The following is a 21,678-nucleotide window of genomic DNA, read 5'->3' as shown; positions in this document are numbered from 1 at the left end:
GCAGGATTATGATATCTCTCCAAAGATTCAAAGACTATAAACTTCAACACCCTGGGTTACTATTTCATTTAAAGACCGCTTTAGAAACAGACGATATCCTGCCCCAGGCATCCCCTCCCGATTACGAGGCCCTCCTGAACCCCTCTCTGCGACGTGCCTGAGACCTGGGGACCATTCCTTCGGTCCCAGCCGAGGCTTCCTGCCGCCCGGCATTGCGCTTCCGCCTGCTTGCTGGCGATTTCGGACAGGTCACTGACTGAGGCGATAGAGATGAGGCCTGGGAGTTAAAATCTCCCGCCAAGGTTTGCTGTCCGAATCCCGCCCCGAGTTAAAATCAGGGCTTACGAGTAAGATATGTTTTTATTTCAGCTGGATTCTCACACTGAGCGTTACTCACAGTTAGTGTGCCCATTATGATAGTGAATGGCATTATCGCAGGTTTGCTCTAATTAGCTACTCAGTTGTACATAAGAAATAGGAGCAGGAGTCGGCCATACGGCCCCTTGAGCCTGCTGTGCCATTCAATAAGATCATGGCTGATCTTCAACCTCAACTCCACTCTCCCGCCCGATCCCCATATCCCTTGATTCCTCTAGAGTCCAAAAATCTATCGATCTCAGCCTTGAATAAACTCAACGATTCAGCATCCACAGCCCTTTGGGGTAGAGAATTCCAAAGATTCACAACCCTCTGAGTGAAGAAATTCCTCCTCATTACAGTCTTAAAAGGCCGACCCTTATCCTGAGACTATGCCCCCTAGTTCTAGGCTCTTCAGCCAGGAGAAACAATCTCTCAGCGTCTATCCTGTCAATCCCCATCAGAATCTTATGTTTCAATGCGGTCACCTCTCATTCTTCTAAACACCAGAGAGTATAGGCCCAATCTACTCAATCTCTCCTCATAGGACAACCTTCTTATCCCAGGAATCAATCTAGTGAATCTTCATTGCACCACCTCTAAGGGAAGTATATCCTTCCATAGATAAGGAGACCAAAATTGTGCACAGTACTCCAGGTGTGGTCTCACCAAAGCCCTGTACAGTACAATTGTAGCAAGACTTCTTTACCCTTGTACTCCAACCCCCTTGCAATATAGTTGTTACACAGCCAATGCCATGAAAGTGCACTCAATAAACTTGAGCCTTCCTGTAAAGACACTAAAAAGGGGAGAAAATGTTAACTCTTACTTAACGCACACTCACTAAGAGAAAAGCATACCCGCATATTCCTACTCGAGATCAGGAATCAGCCACAATGTTAACAGCAGTTGCAGCATGTTCTGACATATTTCAAAGAAGATGTCTTGTTAGCACGTTCAGCTCCTGCTGTTTGTCTAGGACACCTCTTCTCTTTTGAGCCTCCATCTGTTTCAAGTCAGGATTTTTTTTAAATTTGTTTTATGGGATGTGGGCGTTGCTGGCAAGGTCAGCATTTATTGCCCATTCCTAATTGCCCTCGAGAAGGTGGTGGTGAGCCGCCTTGAACCGCTGCAGTCCGTGTGGTGAAGGTACTCCCACAGTGCTGTTAGGGAGGGAGTTCCAGGATTTTGACCCAGCGACAATGAAGGATCGGCGATATACTTCTAAGTCAGGATGGTGTGTGACTTGGAGGGGAACTTAGAGGTGGTGGTGTTCCCATGCGCCTGCTGCCCTTGTCCTTCTAGGTGGTAGAGGTCACGGGTTTGGGAGGTGCTGCCGAAGAAGCTTGGCGAGTTGCTGCAGTGCATCTTGTAGATGGTACACACTGCAGCCACGGTACGCCGGTGGTGGAGGGAGTGAATGTTTAAGGTGGTGGATGTGGTGCCAATCAAGCGGGTTGCTTTGTCCTGGATGGTGTCAAGCTTCTTGAGTGTTGTTGGAGCTGCACTCATCCAGGCAAGTGGAGAGTATGCCATCACACTCTTTACTTGTGCCTTGTAGATGGTGGAAAGGCTTTGGGGAGTCAAGAGGTGACTCAATCGCCGCAGAATACCTAGCCTCTGACCTGCTCTTGTTGTCACAGTATTTATGGCTGGTCCAGTTAAGTTTCTGGTCAATGGTGACCCCACAGGATGTTGATGATGGGGGATTTGGCGATGGTAATGCCGTTGAATGTCATGGGGCGGTGGTTAGACTCGTGCTTGTTGGAGATAGTCATTACCTGGCACTTCTGTGGCGCGAATCTTACCTGCCACTTATGAGCCCAAGCCTGAAGGTCGTCCAGGTCTTGTTGCATGCGGGCATGGACTGCTTCAACATCTGAGGAGTTGTGAATGGCACTGAACACTGTGCAGTCATCAGCGAACATCCCCATTTCTGACCTTATGTTCTTATGTTAGAGGGAAGGTAATTGATGAAGCAGCTGAAGATGGTTGGGCCTAGGTCACTGCCCTGAGGAACTCCTGCAGCGATGTCCTGGGGCTGTGATGATTGACCTTCAATCACTACAACCATTTTCCTTTGTGCTAGGTATGACTCCAGCCAGTGGAGCATTTTCCCTCCAATTCCCATTGACTTCAGTTTTACGAGGGTTCCTTGATGCCACATTCGGTCAAATGCTGCCTTGATGTCAAGGGCAGTCACTCTCACCTCACCTCTGGAATTCAGCTCCATTGTTTATGTTTGGACCAAGGATGTACTGAGGTCGGGAGCCGAGTGGTCTTGGCGGAACCCAAATTGGGCATCGGTGAGCAGGTTATTGGTGAGTAAGTGCCGCTTGATAGCACTATCGATGTCACCTTCCATCACTTTGCTGATGATTGAGAGTAGACTGATGGGGCAGTAATTGGCCGGATTGGATTTGTCCTGCTTTTTGTGGACAGGACTTACCTGGGCAGCTTTCCACATTGTCGGATAGATGCCAGTGTTGTAGCTGTACTGGAACAGCTTGGTTGGAGGCGCGGCTAGTTCTGGAGCACAAGTCTTCAGCACGATAGCCGGGATGTTGTCGGGGCCCATAGACTTTGCTGTATCCAGTGCACTCAGCCGTTTCTTGATATCACGTGGAGTGAATCAAATTGGCTGAAGACTGGCTTCTGTGATGGTGGGGACTACAGGAGGAGGCCGATATGGATCATCCACTCGGCACTTCTGGCTGAAGATGGTTGCCAACGCTTCAGCCTTGTCTTTTGCACCCACGTGCTGGGCTCCATCATCATTGATGATGGGGATATTCATGGCGCCTCCTCCTTCCTGTTAGTTGTTTAATGGTCCACCACCATTCACGACTGGATGTGGCAGGACTGCAGAGCTTTGATCTGATCCGTTGATTGTGGGATTGCTTAGCCCTGTCTATAACATGCTGCTTCTGCTCTTTAGCCTGCATGTAGTCCTGTGATGCAGCTTCCCCTTGACCTGGAAATATATTGCGAACCCAGGATTTTTAACACAAGCAAGCTCCCCTGATCCTTTGGTGTGAAGTATTGTAGCCCAGTTCCGCAACATGTGGCAGGATGGTTGAGATCCACATTCTGAAATACGTGAGGGGTATAACATCTGTGAACTATTTTTAACTCGCTCTCTTTCACCCTGTTACACATTAAGATACAGTGGGTTTCAATTTGTATTTCCTTCCACTAACTTTACAGACAGCCAGGACAAAATCTTTTTCCTGTCTCTTCTGCATATTGTGGACTGCATCTTTGTTCTTTCTTTGATAAATAAATTGTATTTATTTGATGTGACTTGAGTCGGAATAGTTTCATGTGATCTATTTTTCTATATTTGTGGTTTGGTGTGTGGAGGTCCTGTCAAACTATTTCCTTTGCTTCTCTCCTGAAAGAGCTGACTCTTGCTGGCTATGCTCCCATGGGTGCTGACAGTCCTCCAGTCTCTTACTCAGGTGCCCATTCTTTGATAGTGTGATATTGGTCACTGAGTGTTGACAGTGTCGCCTTATCTGAGGAAGGATGTTCTTGCCATGGAGGGAGTGCAGCGAAGATTCACCAGACTGATACCTGGGATGGCAGGAATGACGTATGAGGAGAGATTGGGTCGATTGGGCTTATATTCGCTGGAGTTTAGAAGAATGAGAGGGGATCTCATTGAAACTTATAAAATTCTAACAGGACTAGGCAGATTAGATGCAGGAAGGATGTTCCCGATGGCAGGGGAGTCCCGAACCAGGGGTCACAGTCTAAAGATAAGGGGTAAGCCATTTAGGACAGAGATGAGGAGGAATTTCTTCACCCAGAGAGTGGTGAACCTGTGGAATTCTCTACCACAGAAGGTAGTTGAGGCCAATTCATTAAATGTATTCAAGAAGGAGTTAGATATATTTCTTAAGGCTAAAGGGATCAAGGGATATGGGGAGAAAGCAGGGACAGGGTACTGAATTTGGATGATCAGCCATGATCTCATTAAATGGCGGAGGAGGCTCGAGGAGCCGAATGGCCTACTCCTGCTCCTATCTTCTATGTTTCTATGACAGGATTTTCCACCATAGAGAGCATCACACTTGAGTCTGATCCTATGATTACCTGATGCCACCACGTGCTCTTTCCAGCAGCGATCACTGGATGGATAGTGATCAGGACTTGTAGCCCTGGTGAATTTTTTTCTCTCTACCTCGTCTATCAACATTGGGGTCGATTGTGGCTCACCATGTGCTGACTTGGCTGGGATCAGCTAACATAATACAGACCAGGGATCAAACGTGTGAGCTTCCTGGTCCATATGGTTCAGTTTCCCATTGTTGAATGCATTTTATCTATTCGAGTCTTTTGCCGGGAGCCAAGCGCAAACAGCGGAAGGAGCGCACATCAACCCAAGCACCCCACCCACCCGCCCCTTCAACCACCGTCTGCCCCACCTGTGACAGAGACTGTAGGTCCCGCATTGGACTCATCAGTCACCTGAGAACTTATTTTTAGTGTGGAAGCAAGTCATCCTCGGTTCCGAGGCACTGCCTAAGAAGAACAAGATCTACTCTGGTAGTTTATCAACACTACCAGACTTAAGGCACTTTTACATTATAGGTTAGGCTCCTGTGCAATGCTTAAATGGAGACCTGCAACCCGTGTGTGCCGCTCTCTCCCCTGTTTACCTTATTATATGCTGTTGTTCCAAATCAAGGCCTGTGGTTTTTTTTTGCACATGTCTGATTCTCACAGCAGCTCATCCAGGATTAGGAACCCTAAACTTACCAGTTGAGAAAATGATAATTATAATTAAACTATACTCACTGGTGTGTGTAAACAATTTGAACACTATCTGATTTAGCAGGATCCGGGAATCGACAAAATGCATTTGCATTCTGTACCATCGCACCATGTTGCTTTATGAAGCAAGCACACAGGTGCATGGGATGAGTTTCTGGCCTTTAGTTTTCTGCAATAGGAGATACTTAATCTGACAGCAGAATCATAGACCCACATTTTTGTAGGTCTACGATGCAGTTCTGTGCAAGTCAGGTTGCTTATGTTTGCAAATGCAGCCGACAGCAGGAGATCTGACATCTTCTGTAAGCTCCACTCCTTTAATGTAAGGCACCTTTAAGCTGTAGAACGCTACAGAATTCAGCGGGTGCAACTAAAACATTGATGTGAGGTGATCTAAAGATTAGGGTATACAGGTTGACTATCCCTTATCCGAAAACCTTGGGACCAGCTGTGTTTCGGTTTTCGGAAATTTTCAGATTTCAGAAGGTATTATTTCAGATTGGGAAACTCTGAACATTAAATTAATTTGGTAATTAGTATTTGTATTTAATATAAATTTTAAAAGTTCAGGCTACCTCTTGCGACTGTTCCGTGTCTCATTCCCTTCTCTGTGCTGCCGCTCCCAGTCTGTTTACAGCTCCCCCTGCTCCGTATCCGAATTCCTTGACTTAGCGGGGGTCTGGGCTCGACTGCCGCCGCCAGTTGTGGGAAAGCCGGATATCGGCTGACTCCTACGCTAAGCTGGCCCGCAAATCAGGTCAGAAAAGCATCGGTCATGTTTGGCGCCACTCGGGTTATGTCGTGCGCACGACTTACGCTGCACAAAAAAACTTTCGGTTTTCAGAGGTTTTCGGTTTTCAGAAGTGCGGATAAAGGATAGTCTACCTGTACTATCTTTTATTTGATGACTTTGCCAGGCTTTGTCTGTGAACACGGGGAAATTTTAATCCCCCCACGACAGACGGGAGAGGGTTGGGTGGGGTGTCAAAATTTCAAAAATCTGAAACCCAACCCCAACTCCCCTCGAACACAGTTTTAACAGAGGCGGGTTGGAGGGGGTGGGGAGCGGGCGACTAACTTGCTCTCGAGAGGCAGGTCAGTCATTTAACTATGCTAATGAAGCTCATATTTTCACAGACTTTTAGATTTAACTGCTGCGGGCTGGGTCTCCCAGGGCTCAGGAAAGCTAGCAGCTGAAAGGAAGCAAGAAAGACCGCTTCCAGCAGGTAAGTGCCTTTACAGCACTGCGTGTGGGCTGGAAGGAGCAGCAGTGCTTCGCCCCTTCCCTGGCCCCTCGAGCAAACCTGCTTCCCGCCCCACGATCGCCCCCCCGCCCCGACCCTCAATCCAAAGCCCCTCACGATCTCCCTCCTGCCCCGACTCTTGAATGTAAGAGATTCAGTGACATTTGTGATTTATTGATCAAATTAAAATGTTACACAGTTATTATATGCTGGAGGTTTATAGGATTGACAGTAAAGCAGTGCCTATTTGTCAGTACATAAATAAAACTTGATTCTGATAGGAGAGTGTATTGATTATGATACTAGTAATCCAGGGGCCTGGACCAATAATCCCGAGAACATGGGTTCAGATGTCACCATGGCAGTTTGAGAATTTGAATTCAGTTTAAAAAAAAAAAAATCTGGAAGTTAAAAGCTTGTGTCAGTAAAAGCGGCCATGAAGCTGTTGGATTGTTGTAAAAACCCAACTGGTTCACTCATGTCCTTTAGAGAAGGAAACCTGCCGTCCTCACCCGGTCTGGCCCATATCTGACTCCAGTCCAACACCAACGTGGTTAAGAGCATAAGAAATAGGAGCAGGAGTAGACCATTCGGCCCTTCGAGCCTGCTCCGCCATTCAATAAGATCATGGCTGATCTTCTACCTCAACTCCACCTTCCCGCCCAATCCCCATATTCCTTAGGATCCATGGCCTAGAAATTGGGTTGGGGCGCCAAAGTGGCGCAAAAGTCGCCTGAGCGCAGGATTTAGCGCAGCGTTCGAAGCTTTAGCGATCGTCAGATATTCAGTTTCATTGCTCCTCGAGGGACACGGGGCGAGGCTCGAGGCGCTCCGCGTCCCTCTTAGGGCGCTGAAACTGAATATCGCAGCGCAACGTGCCGCAGCGCCACACGCTGCGGCACGGCACGCTGCGGTATTGCAAGCCTTCCTCCCACTGTTAAGGGGGAGGTGCCTGCAACAGCGCGATCCCCGCTCGCGAGTGCCGGCAAATGAGCCCGACACCAAGGAGAAGTGCCGGGCTCTCGGGAAACAGCCGGCAATGCCGCGGGGGGGTGGTTAGGAGGTCGGGGACGGAGGTGCTGGCAGGAGGCCGCCGAAAAGGCGGCTGCCCCGCACCTCCACCTTAACTTGCGCCGCTGCCGGCAGAGTAAGGCCCCGTGAACCGGGCGCGGGTAGCGAGCGGCGCAACTGCGGCGTTCGCTACCAAATATCGCGAACGGGGCACGAATGGGGCGCTGCGCACACCGATGACGTCATCGGTGGCGGCGCAGCGCAAATGCCTAACGCCACCATTAGTGCCCCTACTGAATATCGCCGGAGACGCAGCCAGTGGCGCTACAGCCACTGACTGCCTCTTTAGGCGCTAACAGGTGGCGCTACTCACCCAATTTCTCCCCCCATGACTCTTAACTGCCCTTCGAAGTGGCCTAGAAAGCTACTCCGTTGTATTCGAAATGTCAGAGCTACCTTCCCAGGACAACTAGGGACGGGGAATAAATGCTGGCCTTGCCAGCGACGGCCACATCCTAACAATGTAATTTTTTAAAATATGCAAATTATTTAGTGGCTCCAAAGACGAGGCTCTTTTCAGAAAATGATGGTGTCTAAAGTAAAAGAAAGTCACTCCTGATACCCAATGGTCTGGCTTCTGGAATCGCAGGATGCGGTGACACAAAAACCCGTAGGCATTATTTTTGGCCAAGAAGTGTGTAATGGTGTGTTTTGGTGTAATGATATTGGGGGGTGCACTCGTGCCTTTGACTGATGGCTCTTTATTTACTTTTTATTTTATAAAGCGAACAGAGAAGCAAAGTTACATTCACATGTATTTTAGGTAGTTGTTGTACCTAAGTATATTTTGTGAGGCCAGTATACAGTATAGTATTTGGAATTTTGCTGTCAAGGTCATTCAGTAGTAATCAAGAATGATTTTACAAATTAGATTGGTGAAATAGTTTTCAATCATTTAAAAAATAACAGTATGAGCTTTAAGAGTAGGTACTGTGGCTTTGTCAGATATTCTTAGCTGACATTTAATTCGTGTTGCTTATTGCATATTCATGTTGTTTGCAGTCCTTCCAATTTTGCTTTTGCATATTGTTTCCATGGTTACTATCATTAGTGGCTTTCCCAACACTTGTTGTGTTAAATATACAGAGAAAAGTATAGACATTAATTTAAACCCAGATTATAATTATACAAGATATTTACATGCGACTGCCAATAAAATAAAGTATAGTCAGGAGGGCGCAATGTCTCTTCATTTTGGAGCGCACTGCATCTTGGTGGGACACGGGTTTGATTTCCTCACTCCACTGAGTTTCTGAACTCTTGTGTGCTGTGAGGAGAGTTACTAAAGGAACTGGAGGGGGAGGGTCAGGGTTTTATTTTGCAGAGTGGTAGGGAACCACATCATGAGTCTATCTACTCTGCACACCTCCCATTAGTATTTAGCCCATTACAGAAAGGCTAAATGTAAAAAAAGTTCAGCCTAGGTTGACAAGGATGTCACCGGGGGATGAGGGTTATAGTTCTGAAGAGTGATTAGGGAAGTTAATGCATTTTTTCCACTGGAGCTAAGAAGCTTAAGAGGTGACCTGATGTAGCTTTCGAGGTTAAGATAGGGTCTTCTTCTTCAGCAGTCCCTCGGAACTGAGGATGACTTGCTTCCACATTAAAAATGAGTTTGCAGGTGACTGATGAGTCCAAAGCGGGACCTACAGTCTCTGTCATAGGTGGGGCAGACGGTGGTTGAAGGGGCGGGTGGGTGGGGTGCTTGGGTTGACGTGCGCTCCTTGCGCTGCCTGCGCTTGGCTTCCGCTTGCTCCCGGCGAAGAGACTTGAGTTGTTCGGCACCTTCCCAGATGCTTTTCCTATCCTATTAAAGATAGGATAGATAAACAGTCGCCACTTGTTAGCTAGATAGTAGCGAGAGAGCACAAATTGAAGCTATTTGCAAAAAAAGTTAAAAGGGGAGGTTAGAACAAATTCTTTTAAACGGGGTGGTTAGAGTTTGGAATTATCTGCCATTAACCATTTGTTGAAGCAGAACCCATAAATTCTTCTAAAAGGGAATTAAATAGTTGCATGAAAAGGATGATATTAAAGGGTCTGGGGAGTGAACAGGAGAGCGGGATTAGACTGGGTGGCTCATGTGGAGAAAAACACCAGCATAGACTTGATGGAGCAAATCATTTCCATTCATTACCCAGTGTGAATCATGTTTTCACAACATTTCATCTTTGCAGAAACTGTAGCCAAAGTAATCTGGGTGGAGCGGTTTGATACAGACTCTCACTTCGGGTTTGGCACTTGATATCTATGGGTACAACATCAACTGAAAAGTTTTGGATTTTCTTTTTCCCCAGACTTTCCTCAGCCATTTCTTTCCACCTATTCCACTGTAGTTGAGCTTTAGAATTTACATTTATTTTCCTACTGTATTAATTATCATTTGATTCCTTTATTTTTTTATATATATCATTCTGCTTATAGAACTACTGTACTACATTGTTCTGGGTGAAATTAAACCGTCTTCCTTCTGCAACTGCCCTGCAAAGTACGCTTTCCCAACTCATTTACAACTGCACTTTCAATCTGCCAATTGCCCAGCTTTTGGCCTGTCATTTGTCACAATACTTCTGCAGCTGCCGATCTGCTCAACTACTCCTGCACCTCCACTTTTAATGCCGTTGTCCCCAGCAAAACCTATACTCACTCCCATCCTGTTCGTTCTCCCTGTTATGGCCCCCATAGTCATTCCCTCAAGTCCAAGGGGTGCAGACTTGTGTGGCTCTGGCGTACAGCTGGATTAGCCGTACATCTGGCTAGACCACATCAAGTGCTATTGGGCCTCGCTATCCTTTGCCAAAACCACCCACTACTCTAGGATCAAAGAGCAAAGATAGCCCCCAGCTTCTTTCCTCCACTACCAACTGTCCCCTTAAATCCCTCTCCTCTGTCCTCTCCACCCTAACTTCAACAACAAGTCCGAGGAGCTCATGGATTTCTTCGTCACAAAGATTGAGACCATCCATTCAGCTGCCTCTGCTGCTTCCTAGCTTTCCCCTTGCCCATCAATCCAAACCTCCCACCAAGCGAAATCCCACTCCTCAATCTCCCTGCAGCCTTTGACACAGCCGACCTCCCCATACTCCTCCAATTCTTCGTCTTCATTATCCAGCTCAATGGGGCTGTCCTTGCTTGATTCCACTCTTACCGATCCAATCATCGCCAGAAAATTTCCAGCAATATCTTCTCTTCCTGTTCCTGCACTATTACCTCAAGGAACTATCCTTGTCCTCCTTCTCTTCCTCATCTACATGCTACCACTTGGAGACATCATTCTAAAACATCGGGTTAGGTTCCACATGTACGCTGGTAACACCCAGCTCTACCTCTCTACCCCTCCCCTGCCTCTGTGCTGTCAGATTGCTTGTCCAACATATAGTCTTAGTTGTCGGACAAGCAATTTCCTCCAATTGGACATTGGGAAGACTGAAGCAATTGCCTTCAGCCCCCGCTACTAACTCTTGCCACAGATTCCATCCTCCTCTCCAGCCAGTCTCTGGCTGAACCAAACTGTTCACAACCTCTGCATCCTAGTTGACGCAGAGCTGAGCTTCCAACCCTAAAGCCTCTCCGACCTAAAGAGCGCCTGCTTCCACCTTCGTAACATCACTCACCTCCGCTCTTGCCTCAGCCCATCTTCTGCTGAAACTCTCATCCATGCCTTGACTATACCAATGCTCATCTGATTGGCCTTCGTTCTCCATGCCCTGTAAACTTCAGCTCATCCAAAACTCTTCTGCTCGTACTCTATCCCTTATCAAGTCCCGCTCACTAATCACTCCTGTTCTTAGTGATCTACATTGGCTCCCAGTCCCCCAACACCTTCAATTTAAAATTCTCATTCCTGTGTTTAGATCCCTTCGTGGTCTTGCCCCTCCCTAACTCTAATTTCCTCTAGGCCTACACCCCTCTCTGAATTTTCCATTCCTCCAACTCTGGCCTCCTGTGTATCCCCCTCTCCTACCTTTGCCCCACCATTGATGGCCATCAAATCCCATTTCCCTCCCCAAACCCCTCTGCCTCTCCACCTCCCTCTCCTCCTTTAAGGTCCTCCTTGAAACCCACCTCTTATCCCTACTAATGTCTCCTTCGGATAAGTGTCCATTTTAATCAAACTATGCCTCTGTGAGATGCCTTGGGATGATTTACTTATTAAAGGCACGGTGGCATAGTGGCACGGGCAGCACGGTGGCATAGTGGTTAGCACTGTTGCCTCACAGCGCCAGGGACCCGGGTTCAAATCCGGCCTCGGGTGACTGTCTGTGTGGAGTTTGCACATTCTCCCCGTGTTTGCGTGGGTTTCCTCCGGGTGCTCCGGTTTCCTCCCACAGTCCAAAGATGTGTGGGTTAGGTTGATTGGCCATGATAAAAATTGGCCCTTAGTGTTAGGGGGGATTAAATACGTGGGGTTACGGGGATAGGGCTTGGGTGGGATGGCTGTCGGTGTAGGGACCGGGTGCTAAGGGTTTGGATGATCAGCCATGATCTCGTTGAATGGCGGAGCAGGCTCGAAGGGCTGAATGGCCTACTCCTGCTCCTAGTTTCTATGTTTCTATAATGCAAGTTGTTGTTCTTGTTGTTAACTGAAGCCCTCACCCTTGAAATATATGCACTTGATTGGTTTTCTGAAATCTGTCTGCTTAAGTAGTTTTTGGTTGGTTAATTTTTGACAGGTAGTAAAATTTACCTTGGTTGGATTGTGAAATCAGACAGCCAATGAGAATGTACTTTGGACACATAAAACTGACACTGCAGACAGGAGGATCTAAATGTACACTCTCGGGAGCCGCAAGCCTACATTTCGTTGTACTGCACTTGTGCACTAACAATGACAATAAAAGTTGATTTGATTTGATTTGATACCAGAAAATTATTATTAGATTGACAGACAGACAAGCTTTTTAACCTTCCAACACCACCCCCGCGCCCCCCCCCCCCCCCACTCCCCCACACCCAAAACAGTAGCTAGTGAACTGTGGATATATCAAGAGTATGGTTTCAGTAACTTGGTCCAAGTCAACTTATAGGAACTTTCATTCAAGTCAGAATTTTCAGGTTTAATATCATGCTACAAAGCATTGGCTGTTTGCTTTCTCTCAGTTTTCTCCCCTCGTTGGTTCCCCCTTTGAGTTATACGCAGACGTGTCTAGCACATAAGAACATAAGAAATAGGAGCAGGAGTAGGCCATTCGGCTCTTCGAGCCTGCTCCGCCATTCAATGAGATCATGGCTGATCTTCTGCCTCAACTCCATTCACCGATCTTATCGCCATATCCCTTGATGCCTTTACTAGTCAGAATTCTATCGACTTCTGTTTTGAATATACCCAATGACTGAGCCTCCACAGCCCTCTGGGGTAGAGAATTCCAAAGATTTACCACCCTCTGTGTGAAGAAATTTCTTCTCATCTCAGTCCTGAATGGCCTACCCTTTATCCTGAGGCTGTGGCCCCTGGTTCTAGACTCCCCAGCCAAGGGAAACATTCTCCCAGCATCCACCCTGCTTCAATGAGATCCCCTCTCATTCTTCTGAATTCAAGAGAATACAGGCCTAGTTTACAATCTCCTCTTGTACGACAGTCCCGCCATCCCAGGAATCAATCTCGTGAACCTTCGTTGCACTCCCTCTATGGCAAGTATACCCTTCCTTAGGTAAGGAGACCAAAATTGTACACAGTACTCCAGGTGTGGTCTCACCAAGGCCCTATATAATTGGAGTAAGACTTCTTTATTCCTGTACTCAAATCCTCTTGTAATGAAGGCCAGCATACCATTTGCCTTCCTAATGGCTTGCTGCACCTGCACATTCACTTTCAGTAACTCATGTACAAGGACACCCAGGTCCCTTTGAGCATCTACATCCCCCAATCTTTCACCATTTAGGAAATACTCTGCCTTTCTGTTTTTTCTACCAAAGTGGATAACTTCACATTTATCCACATTATATTCCATCTGCCATGTTCTCGCCTACTCACTGAGCCTGTCGAGATCCCCTTGAAGCCTCTTCACATCCTCCTCACAACTGACATCGCCACCTAGCTTTATATCATCAGCAAATTTGGAAATGTTACATTTAGTCCCCTCATCCAAATCATTGATATAAATTGTGAATAGCTGGGGCCCAAGCACTGATCCTTGCGGTACTCCACTAGTGACAGCCTGCCATCCTGAAAAAAGACCCGTTTATCCCTACTCTTTGTTTTCTGTCTGTTAACCAATTCTCAATCCGTGATAGTATATTACCCCCAATTCCATGTGCCCTAATTTTGTTCACCAACCTCTTGTGTGGGACCTTATCGAAGGCCTTCTGAAAATCCAAATACACCACATCTACCGGTTCCCCTTTGTCTACTCCACTGGTTACATGCTCAAAGAACTCCAATAGGTTTGTCAAACAGGATTTCCCTTTCATTAGTTTCTAAGTGCCCAGTTATTGCATCCTTTATAATAGATTCCAGCATTTTCCCAGCTACTGATGTGAGGCTAACTGGTCTGTAGATCCCCGTTTTCTCTCTCCCTCCTTTCTTAAATAGCGGGGTTACATTTGCTATCCTCCAATCTGCAGGAACCGTTCCAGAATCTATGGAATTTTGGAAGATGACGACTCATGCGTCCAATATCCCAGTGGCCACCTCTTTCAAAACCCTAGGATGTAGGTCATCCGGTCCTTGGGATTTATCGACTTTTAGTCCCATTAATTTTGCTAGTACTTTTTTTTACTAATAATAATTTCTTTAAGTTCCTCATTCTCGCCACACGCTTGGTTTTCTCGTATTTCTGGGAGGTTTTTTGTGTCTTCCTCCGTGAAATGTGTAATATAATTTCCTGCTTCTTTGGTTGTTATATTCTACTGTGTCATTCTCAGACTTGCCTCCAGCTGAGAAGCACATTCACAGACCGTCATCAGAATCGATTAATTTGCTTCTGGCTTGGATTTGCCCTTTGGTTCTTTTAAAAATTGATTTTGCCAATATTTTCCCAAGAAAATTACTGTTAATGGAAAAAAAATGACCAGACAAATAACACTTCTGATACTGTTCCTTTTATCCTTCCCTCCCTCTCATTTTGTACGTTATTTTTTCTCATCCTTCTTGCCTCTTCCTCTGTCAAACAGCACTCCCCATCAAACAAGGCAAGCCAGCAAGGTACTAACAGGGATTTATAAGTGAAGCTCATCATAATTTGAAAGAAGAAAATATTTTTAAAATTTATTTTATTTGTTTATGGGATCAAGGCGTCGCTGGCAAGGCCAGCATTTATTGCCCATCCCTAGTTGCCCTTGCGAAGGTGGTGGTGAGCCGCCTTCTTGAACCGCTGCAGTCCGTGTGGTGAAGGTTCTCCCACAGTGCTGTTAGGGAGGGAGTTCCAGGATTTTGACCCAGCGACGATGAAGGATCGGTAATATACTTCTAAGTCAGGGTGGTGTGTGACTTGGAGGGGAACTTGGAGGTGGTGGTGTTCCCATGCGCCTGCTGCCCTTGTCCTTCTAGGTGGAAGAGGTCGCGGGTTTGGGAGGTGCTGCCGAAGAAGCCTTGGTGAGTTGCTGCAATGCATCTTGTAGATGGTACACACTGCAGCCACGGTACGCCGCTGGTGGTGGGAGTGAATGTTTAAGGTGGTGGCTGGGGTGCCAATCAAGCGGGCTGCTTTCTCCTGGATGGTGTCGAGCTTCTTGAGTGTTGTTGGAGCTGCACTCATCCAGGCAAGTGGAGAGTATTCCATCACACTCCTTACTTGTGCCTTGTAGATGGTGGAAAGGCTTTGGGAAATCAAGAGGTGAGACACTCGCCGCAGAATACCAAGCCTCTGACCTGTTCTTGTTGCCACAGTATTTATGTGGCTGGTCCTGTTAAGTTTCTGGTTCAATGGTGACCCCCAGGATGTTGATAGTGGGGGATTCGGCGATGGTAATGCCATTGAATGTCAAGGGGAGGTGGTTAGACTCTCGCTTGTTGGAGATAGTCATTGCCTGGCACTTCTGTGGCGCGAATGTTACCTGCCACTTATCAGCCCAAGCCTGAACGTCGTCCCGGTCTTGTTGCATGCGGGTATGGACTGCTTCATTATCTGTGGAGTTGTGAATGGCGCTGAACACTGCGGTCATCAGCGAACAGCCCCATTTCTGACCTTATGCTGGAGGGAAGGTCATTAATGAAGCAGCTGAAGATGGTTGGGCCTAGGACACTGCCCTGAGGAACTCCTGCAGCGATGTTATTAAGTTGTTATGCCCATATTTCATTAATATTTCTTCTGACGTTATAGCACATTCAACCACAGAGCTCACTACTCAGATAGTTAATTCCGCAGAAAAATGTCAACTATTGCAAATACCAATTACACAGTAAGGTGTCCGAGCGCATTCCAGATTGTTACTACATTAGCCACACTTGTTCAGATTCACAAGTTTCTGTTTGCTAATAATATTTTCTTCTCATTCCTGTTCCTGATGGACTCAAAGACTGCCAGGTCATCCCAGTACACCTACTAGGTGGCTGGGCCCATTAGAAGATCATATCATCATCCTGCCAAAACCATGGATCAGACCTGGTACATCAAGGATGACATTGATTCACATTCACGGACACTGAAAGGCCGAGGTGAAGGAGAGTATGGTGCTCGGGAACTCTTGGAGGAACATATAAAATACATCACAATCATTGTGCAGCAATTAAACAAGGACATAGAGGTAAGATTTAACCTATGTTACTACAGGTTTAAATATAAACCATTTCAAATGTTGGCAGCCTGGGCTACCCTGATGGCTCACTCATCATGCACTGCCCGGTGTGGTACTGAGCCCTACAGACCAGGCAAGCCACGGGTTTTATCCTTGGTCTGCATTGAGTTCTGATGCCCGTTACTTGCATTACTTTCCAGTCTTGATGTTGCTGGCAACCCTGTCAAATAAACAGGGCCTCAGTCTTATATAAATGTAGCTGTGCTAGGAAGCCATGAACAATGAACTGAAAGCTTCTTCACTTTAGTCGGGAACCTGGTGCGCACTAATTCTTCTTCAGATTAAATGAGCTAATATTTGCATTTCAACTTTTCTACTAATTGGTTATTTCTTCGTACAAATTCTACATCTCCTTGTTAGCTGTAGTATAGTATTCAGCTTTATTCCATTTCATTGATTTTGTAAAATCCATAAAGATAGAATGACAGATTAACCGATACCAGACGTTAGAAACTGAGAAATAATTTTAGGTAAACTGCAGTTGGTTTATAGACATGCAGTTTGATATCCTTTAATTAGCGGAGAACTACAAACTGGTTTGGATTCTTATAGGAGCTCCTAGATTCAGGTTATAATAGTCTGTTTAATGTCATGATTCAAAGTTAAAAAGCAACTCCACTAGCTATAGGTAATCAGGTAGGCACCCTAGTGCAAATAACCCTGCAATTCACCTCACAAAAGCATATCAAATAGCGGTGAAACTGGAGTTTAATCCTTTCTACTCTGTGCTATAACATTTTTACAGTTCTTTATTTGTCACTTCCTCTCTCCTAGTTTAGATTTCCTTCTCTCTTTTCCACTTTATTTTGGTCCGGCTCTTCTCTACCTAGCAGCAGCCTCCTGTGATGAAAGGTTATGTTGCAGATGAAACTCTGTCAATCATATATCAGCAAAAATGCAATCCTGAACAGTTAAACTGCTTCCTTGTGTAAGAAATACCATAATGATATTAAAAAGGAATTTAATTCATTCAGGAACAAACTTCTTCAGTCTTTTAAATGAACATACTCCAGGGCAAGTTATGTGTATAAAATATATGATATATCCCTTATGTTTTTTTTAATTTGTTCTCTGGAAAATGGTGGGCCTTCTCTTTAAACCACTACAGTCCTTGTGGTGATGGTGTTGGGTAGTGAATTCCAGAATATTGACCCAATGGTGATGAAGGGACAGTGATATAGGTCCAAGTCAGGATGGTATGTGACTTGGAGGGGAACTTGGAAGTGATGTTGTTCCCATGACATTGCTGCTCTTGTTCTTCTCGATGGTAGAGGTCACAGAGGATAGAGGTGCTGTCAAAGTAACCTTGGTGAGTTGCTTTAGTGCATCCTGTAGATTGTACATACTGCAGTCACAGAGTGCCGGTGGTTGAGAGAGTGGATATTGACTCCAGTGGCAGGGGCACCGATCTCGTAAACTGCTCTGTCCCGAATGATGTTGAGCTTCTTGAGCATTGTTGCGACTGAACCCATTCAGGTAAGTGCAGGAAACTCTCTTTTAACCGGCACCTAAATATCCGGAAATCTCTCTTAACCGGCAAAATTCAGGAGTAGGTTCAGGTAAGTTTTACTATATATTAGTGGCCGTGTAACCGCGGTTCCTGGATCGGTGGCCGTGCAACAGGGACTCCTGGATCTGTGGCCGTGTAACCGGGACTCCTGCACAAGTGCCGTGTAACCGGGGCTCCTGCACCTGTGGCCGTGTACGGGGCTCTCGTACCTTGGTAAGTATACCTTTCTGTAATCCGGACTTTTTGATGAACTGGCACCACGCCAGTCCTGTCGGTGCTGGATAAAAAAGTTTCCTGTGGTAAGTATTCCATCACACTCCTGACTTGAGCCTTTTAGATAGTAGAGAGGTTTTAAGGGTTCAGGAGGTGAGCTACTCATCATAGAGTACACCGCCTCTGCCCTGTGCATGTAGCCACTATGTTGATATGGTTGGTCCTATTCAGCTTCTGGTAACATCCAAGGAAATACATGCAGTTCTCTGATGTTTCTGGCCAGCCACCATTACTCACGGATTGAACTGAACACACTGTTTTCAGACATCTGACGTGCAAAGTTCAGAAGTGAGCGGGTATGGTAGAGTAGTGGTTCTGTCCAGAGGCCTGGACTAATAATCCAGAGAACATCAATTCAAATCTCACTATAACAGTTCGAGAATTTAAATTCAGTTTTTAAAAAAAAATGTAAATTTAAAAAAAGCTGGTATCAGTAAAAGTGAGCATGAAGCTATCGGATTGTCGTAAAATCCCAACTTGTTCACTAATGTCCTTTAAGTCTGGCCAATATGTGACTCGCCAACACGGTTGACTCTTAACTACCGTCTGAAGTGGCCGAGAAAGCCACTCCGTTGTATCAAACCGCAACAAAGACAGAAGGCTCAGGGCAACTAGAGATGGGCAATAAATGCTGACCTTGTCATCGATGCCCACATCCCAAGAATGAATAAGAAATTGCTAAAGATATTGGTACACAAACAAACTATGAGCAAGTACAAATTAATTAGGTTCATAACTTATTGCTACAAGTGTAACATTTACTGTGCTTTGTTATTTTTCTCCTTATTAGTCTCTTGTGTCACACAGTATTCGGACAGAGGCCAGACCTACAGCAGTGGCAATCTATAGCCATTGACTGGGAGGTGTGCCAGAGTGGCCTGGATGACTCCCTCTTAGATTGTGCCTGCCCCTATGTTCAGAAGCACCTGGCCTCCGTACTATGTCTTACCACACTGGCACAGTTCAGACCAAGAGCTCACCGCGTGGGGGGTGGCGTGTAGTGAACCCATAGCCAAGCCATGGTCCAATGGTGTTCTGGCGTATGTGCCACTCAGGGACTATTGAGTAATCAAAGTCGAGACCAAATAGATCACCTATCAGCATCGTCTGGTTTGTGATATTCAGGAAATGACATGTAGAGTACACCATTTATTCACTTGCCTTACTGTTAAAATGACTGACGCGCTCTTCCATATTTCAGGAGTGTTTGGGGTTTTATTGGTTCTTATATTAAATTACAAACTATTGCTTCTGAAGTCATGCTTGCTGCTATTTTTGTGCTTACTCCACTTAAATAATATTGAAACTGTTGGCTTAACCAATTCCAGTAGCACTTTCAAATTTGTCTGGGAACAAAAGCAGAACATTGTCATCTAACGGAGTCCATTCCAACCACAAAAAAAATTACAATAATTGTAGGGGGGCTTGAAACTAAATTTGACCAGGATTAATCTGATCTTTTAAAAAAATATTTAAAAGGAGAACAGATTACAAATCACAGGTTTAACTTGAGAAATTCACTTCCTTTTGAGAATTATAGATAAATTCCCGTTTTTCGTATTGAGTAATAGAGTACTATTACTCACCAGAAAAAGAACTGTAACACTGTGTTTTAGTACAATAAGCATGTTGTTGAGAGACCTTGGCTCAGATCCAGCTCGTACACGAAGAGCGAAAGCAGAACTCTCACTAGTAAGTGTTACAGTGGCAGGTGCATTGAGTGGGAACAATAATTCATTTCTGAAAGCCCACAGTCCAAAGCTGCATCAGCATATGACATCAATCTGGCAAGCTGGAGTTGAAAAACCACGTGCACAGCCAAGTGATTGATGAGTTACACCAGGGCGTCTTCTAAGGAAACAATTGAGGTAATCTCTGACAACAGTTTGGAGAAACTTTGCTTCCAATTTCTACCCCTCGCTCACCTTCACATGGCCCATCTCCGACTCTTCTCTTCCCTTCCTTGACTTCGCTAACTCCATTTCTGGGGATATGCTGTCAACCAATATCCACTATAAGCCCACCGACTCTCACAGCTACCTTGTTTACACGTCCTCCCACCCCGCATCCTGTAAGGACTCTATTCCATTCTCCCAGTTTCTCCATCTCTGTCGCATCTGTTCTGATGATGCCACCTTCCACACCAGTGCTGCCGATATGTCTTCCTTTTTCTTCAACCGGAGTTCCCCTCCACTGTGGTTGACAGGTCCTTCAACCGTGCCTGTCCCATTTTCCGTACTTCTATCCTCACCCTCCCAGAACCACGATAGGGTCCCCCTTGTCCTCTCCTTCTACCCTACCAGCTTCCACATTCAACGGATCATCCTCTGCCATTTCCACCACCTCCAGCGTGATGCCACCACCAAACACATCTTCCCCTCCCCGCCCCTTTCAGCATTCCGAAGGGACCATTCCCTCCGCAACACCCTGATCCACTCTTCGATCACCCAACACTGGCTCCTCTTCCCACAGTACCTTCCCGTGCAAGCGCAGGAGAGGCAACACCCTTTTTCACTATGACCTTACAAAGGTGATCCCTCTCCTATAATCACATCATCTCCTCCTTGCATATGTAGTTCATTCACTGGAGCCAATCTCAGCTTATCACAGCTTGTACACACTTTTTGGGTGTTGGGCATCATAACTGAGCCTGATACTGTCCTCACATGACATCCAAACTATCTTTCCAACAACGGCCACTGGATAACAATCAGGAACAACAACCATTGCTGAATCTTTTTCCTCCCTAGCCTAGGCGTTTGAGGCCAAATATAGCACTCCAGTTACTGCACCAGCACATTCTGGGAATTAAACGTGGGAGTTTCTTCTCTGTATGGTTTAGTCCCACACTAGGCATTGCCATCACCAAACCCTAAAACTAATTATAAAGTTAGAAAAGCGTCAGAATCGATAGATTGAGTTAGATTCGGTAAGAAAAGAATTTGCACATTTGTAGATTTTGTGGTCGGTGTGAGGACCAAACAGAAGCCGGGCGCAGTGAGCTTGGTGCACGCCCATGCAGGGGCGGGCAGACCCTGCCATAACTAGTGGGGGCAGCCTCATCTGGATAGTTAGAGCAAGATCCCAGCCCATATTGGGCCTGGTGTTTGGAGCTCATCAGTAGAGCCTGTGGAAATCACATGCTCTTAAAAGGACTGCTGACCAGGGTCGCTGAGAATATTTAAAGGGATGTAACCAGTTAAAGGTAAGTGGTAGCATACGGGCAAAAAATTTTGTTAGCCTTTAAAAAGTCTGTAAATATTCAAAACGATGATTTTAAACCTTTCTAAATGCAAAAAAAGGCAAAATGCAGTGGCTGCCGCAATTAATGTGGGAGGCAGGAAACAGCTTGTGGACAAGCAATGCAGCAGCATAGCATTTGTAGCCCTGTTTGATGGCTGGTAAAGTAGAGTTGCTGCTGCAGGGAGGATTGCCCAGTTTGCCCTTTGCGGCCTTGTTTCCTGGAAGCGTGCAGCACAGCACGTCTGAAAGGAGATGGAGGAGGAGAAGTTGAGGGCTCTGGTGACCTTGACTGCCACGCGCAGTGCTGAGCCAATGGTGCAGGTTGGCTGCAGGTATTCTTGGAGCAAAAGGCACAGCTCTGCTAACGACTCCCTGTTGACTCGGAGCCTGTGCGGCTAGTTTCTTGTGGTCGTTGCCAGGTAGGTGTGGCAGACCTATGGACATGGTGGATGGCATCATGGTGGA

The 21,678-nt window shown here is 46.1% G+C and overlaps 1 protein-coding gene across 2 annotated transcripts in view; it reads left to right on the top strand.

Annotated features, from left to right (window-relative positions):
• LOC147100067 (protein FAM81A-like) overlaps positions 1–21,678 on the top strand; it is a 52,855-nt gene that overhangs the window by 332 nt on the left and 30,845 nt on the right. The window contains exons 2-3 of one of the 2 annotated variants that reach the window (XM_085968695.1): positions 6,274–6,362; positions 15,909–16,136. In XM_085968695.1, coding sequence (XP_085824821.1) covers positions 15,984–16,136 — 153 coding nt within the window. In that variant the 5' untranslated portion in view covers positions 6,274–6,362; positions 15,909–15,983. The remainder of the gene's footprint in view (positions 1–6,273; positions 6,363–15,908; positions 16,137–21,678) is intronic. The other variant, XM_085968696.1, reaches the window with a different exon arrangement.

This window comes from Somniosus microcephalus, chromosome 27 (assembly GCF_052327205.1).
Source record: "Somniosus microcephalus isolate GS21.2 chromosome 27, FLI_Smic_1.0, whole genome shotgun sequence".
Lineage (NCBI taxonomy): Eukaryota > Metazoa > Chordata > Chondrichthyes > Squaliformes > Somniosidae > Somniosus > Somniosus microcephalus.
Note: the sequence above shows the minus strand (reverse complement) of the source record. Positions and strands in the feature narration are given on the sequence as shown.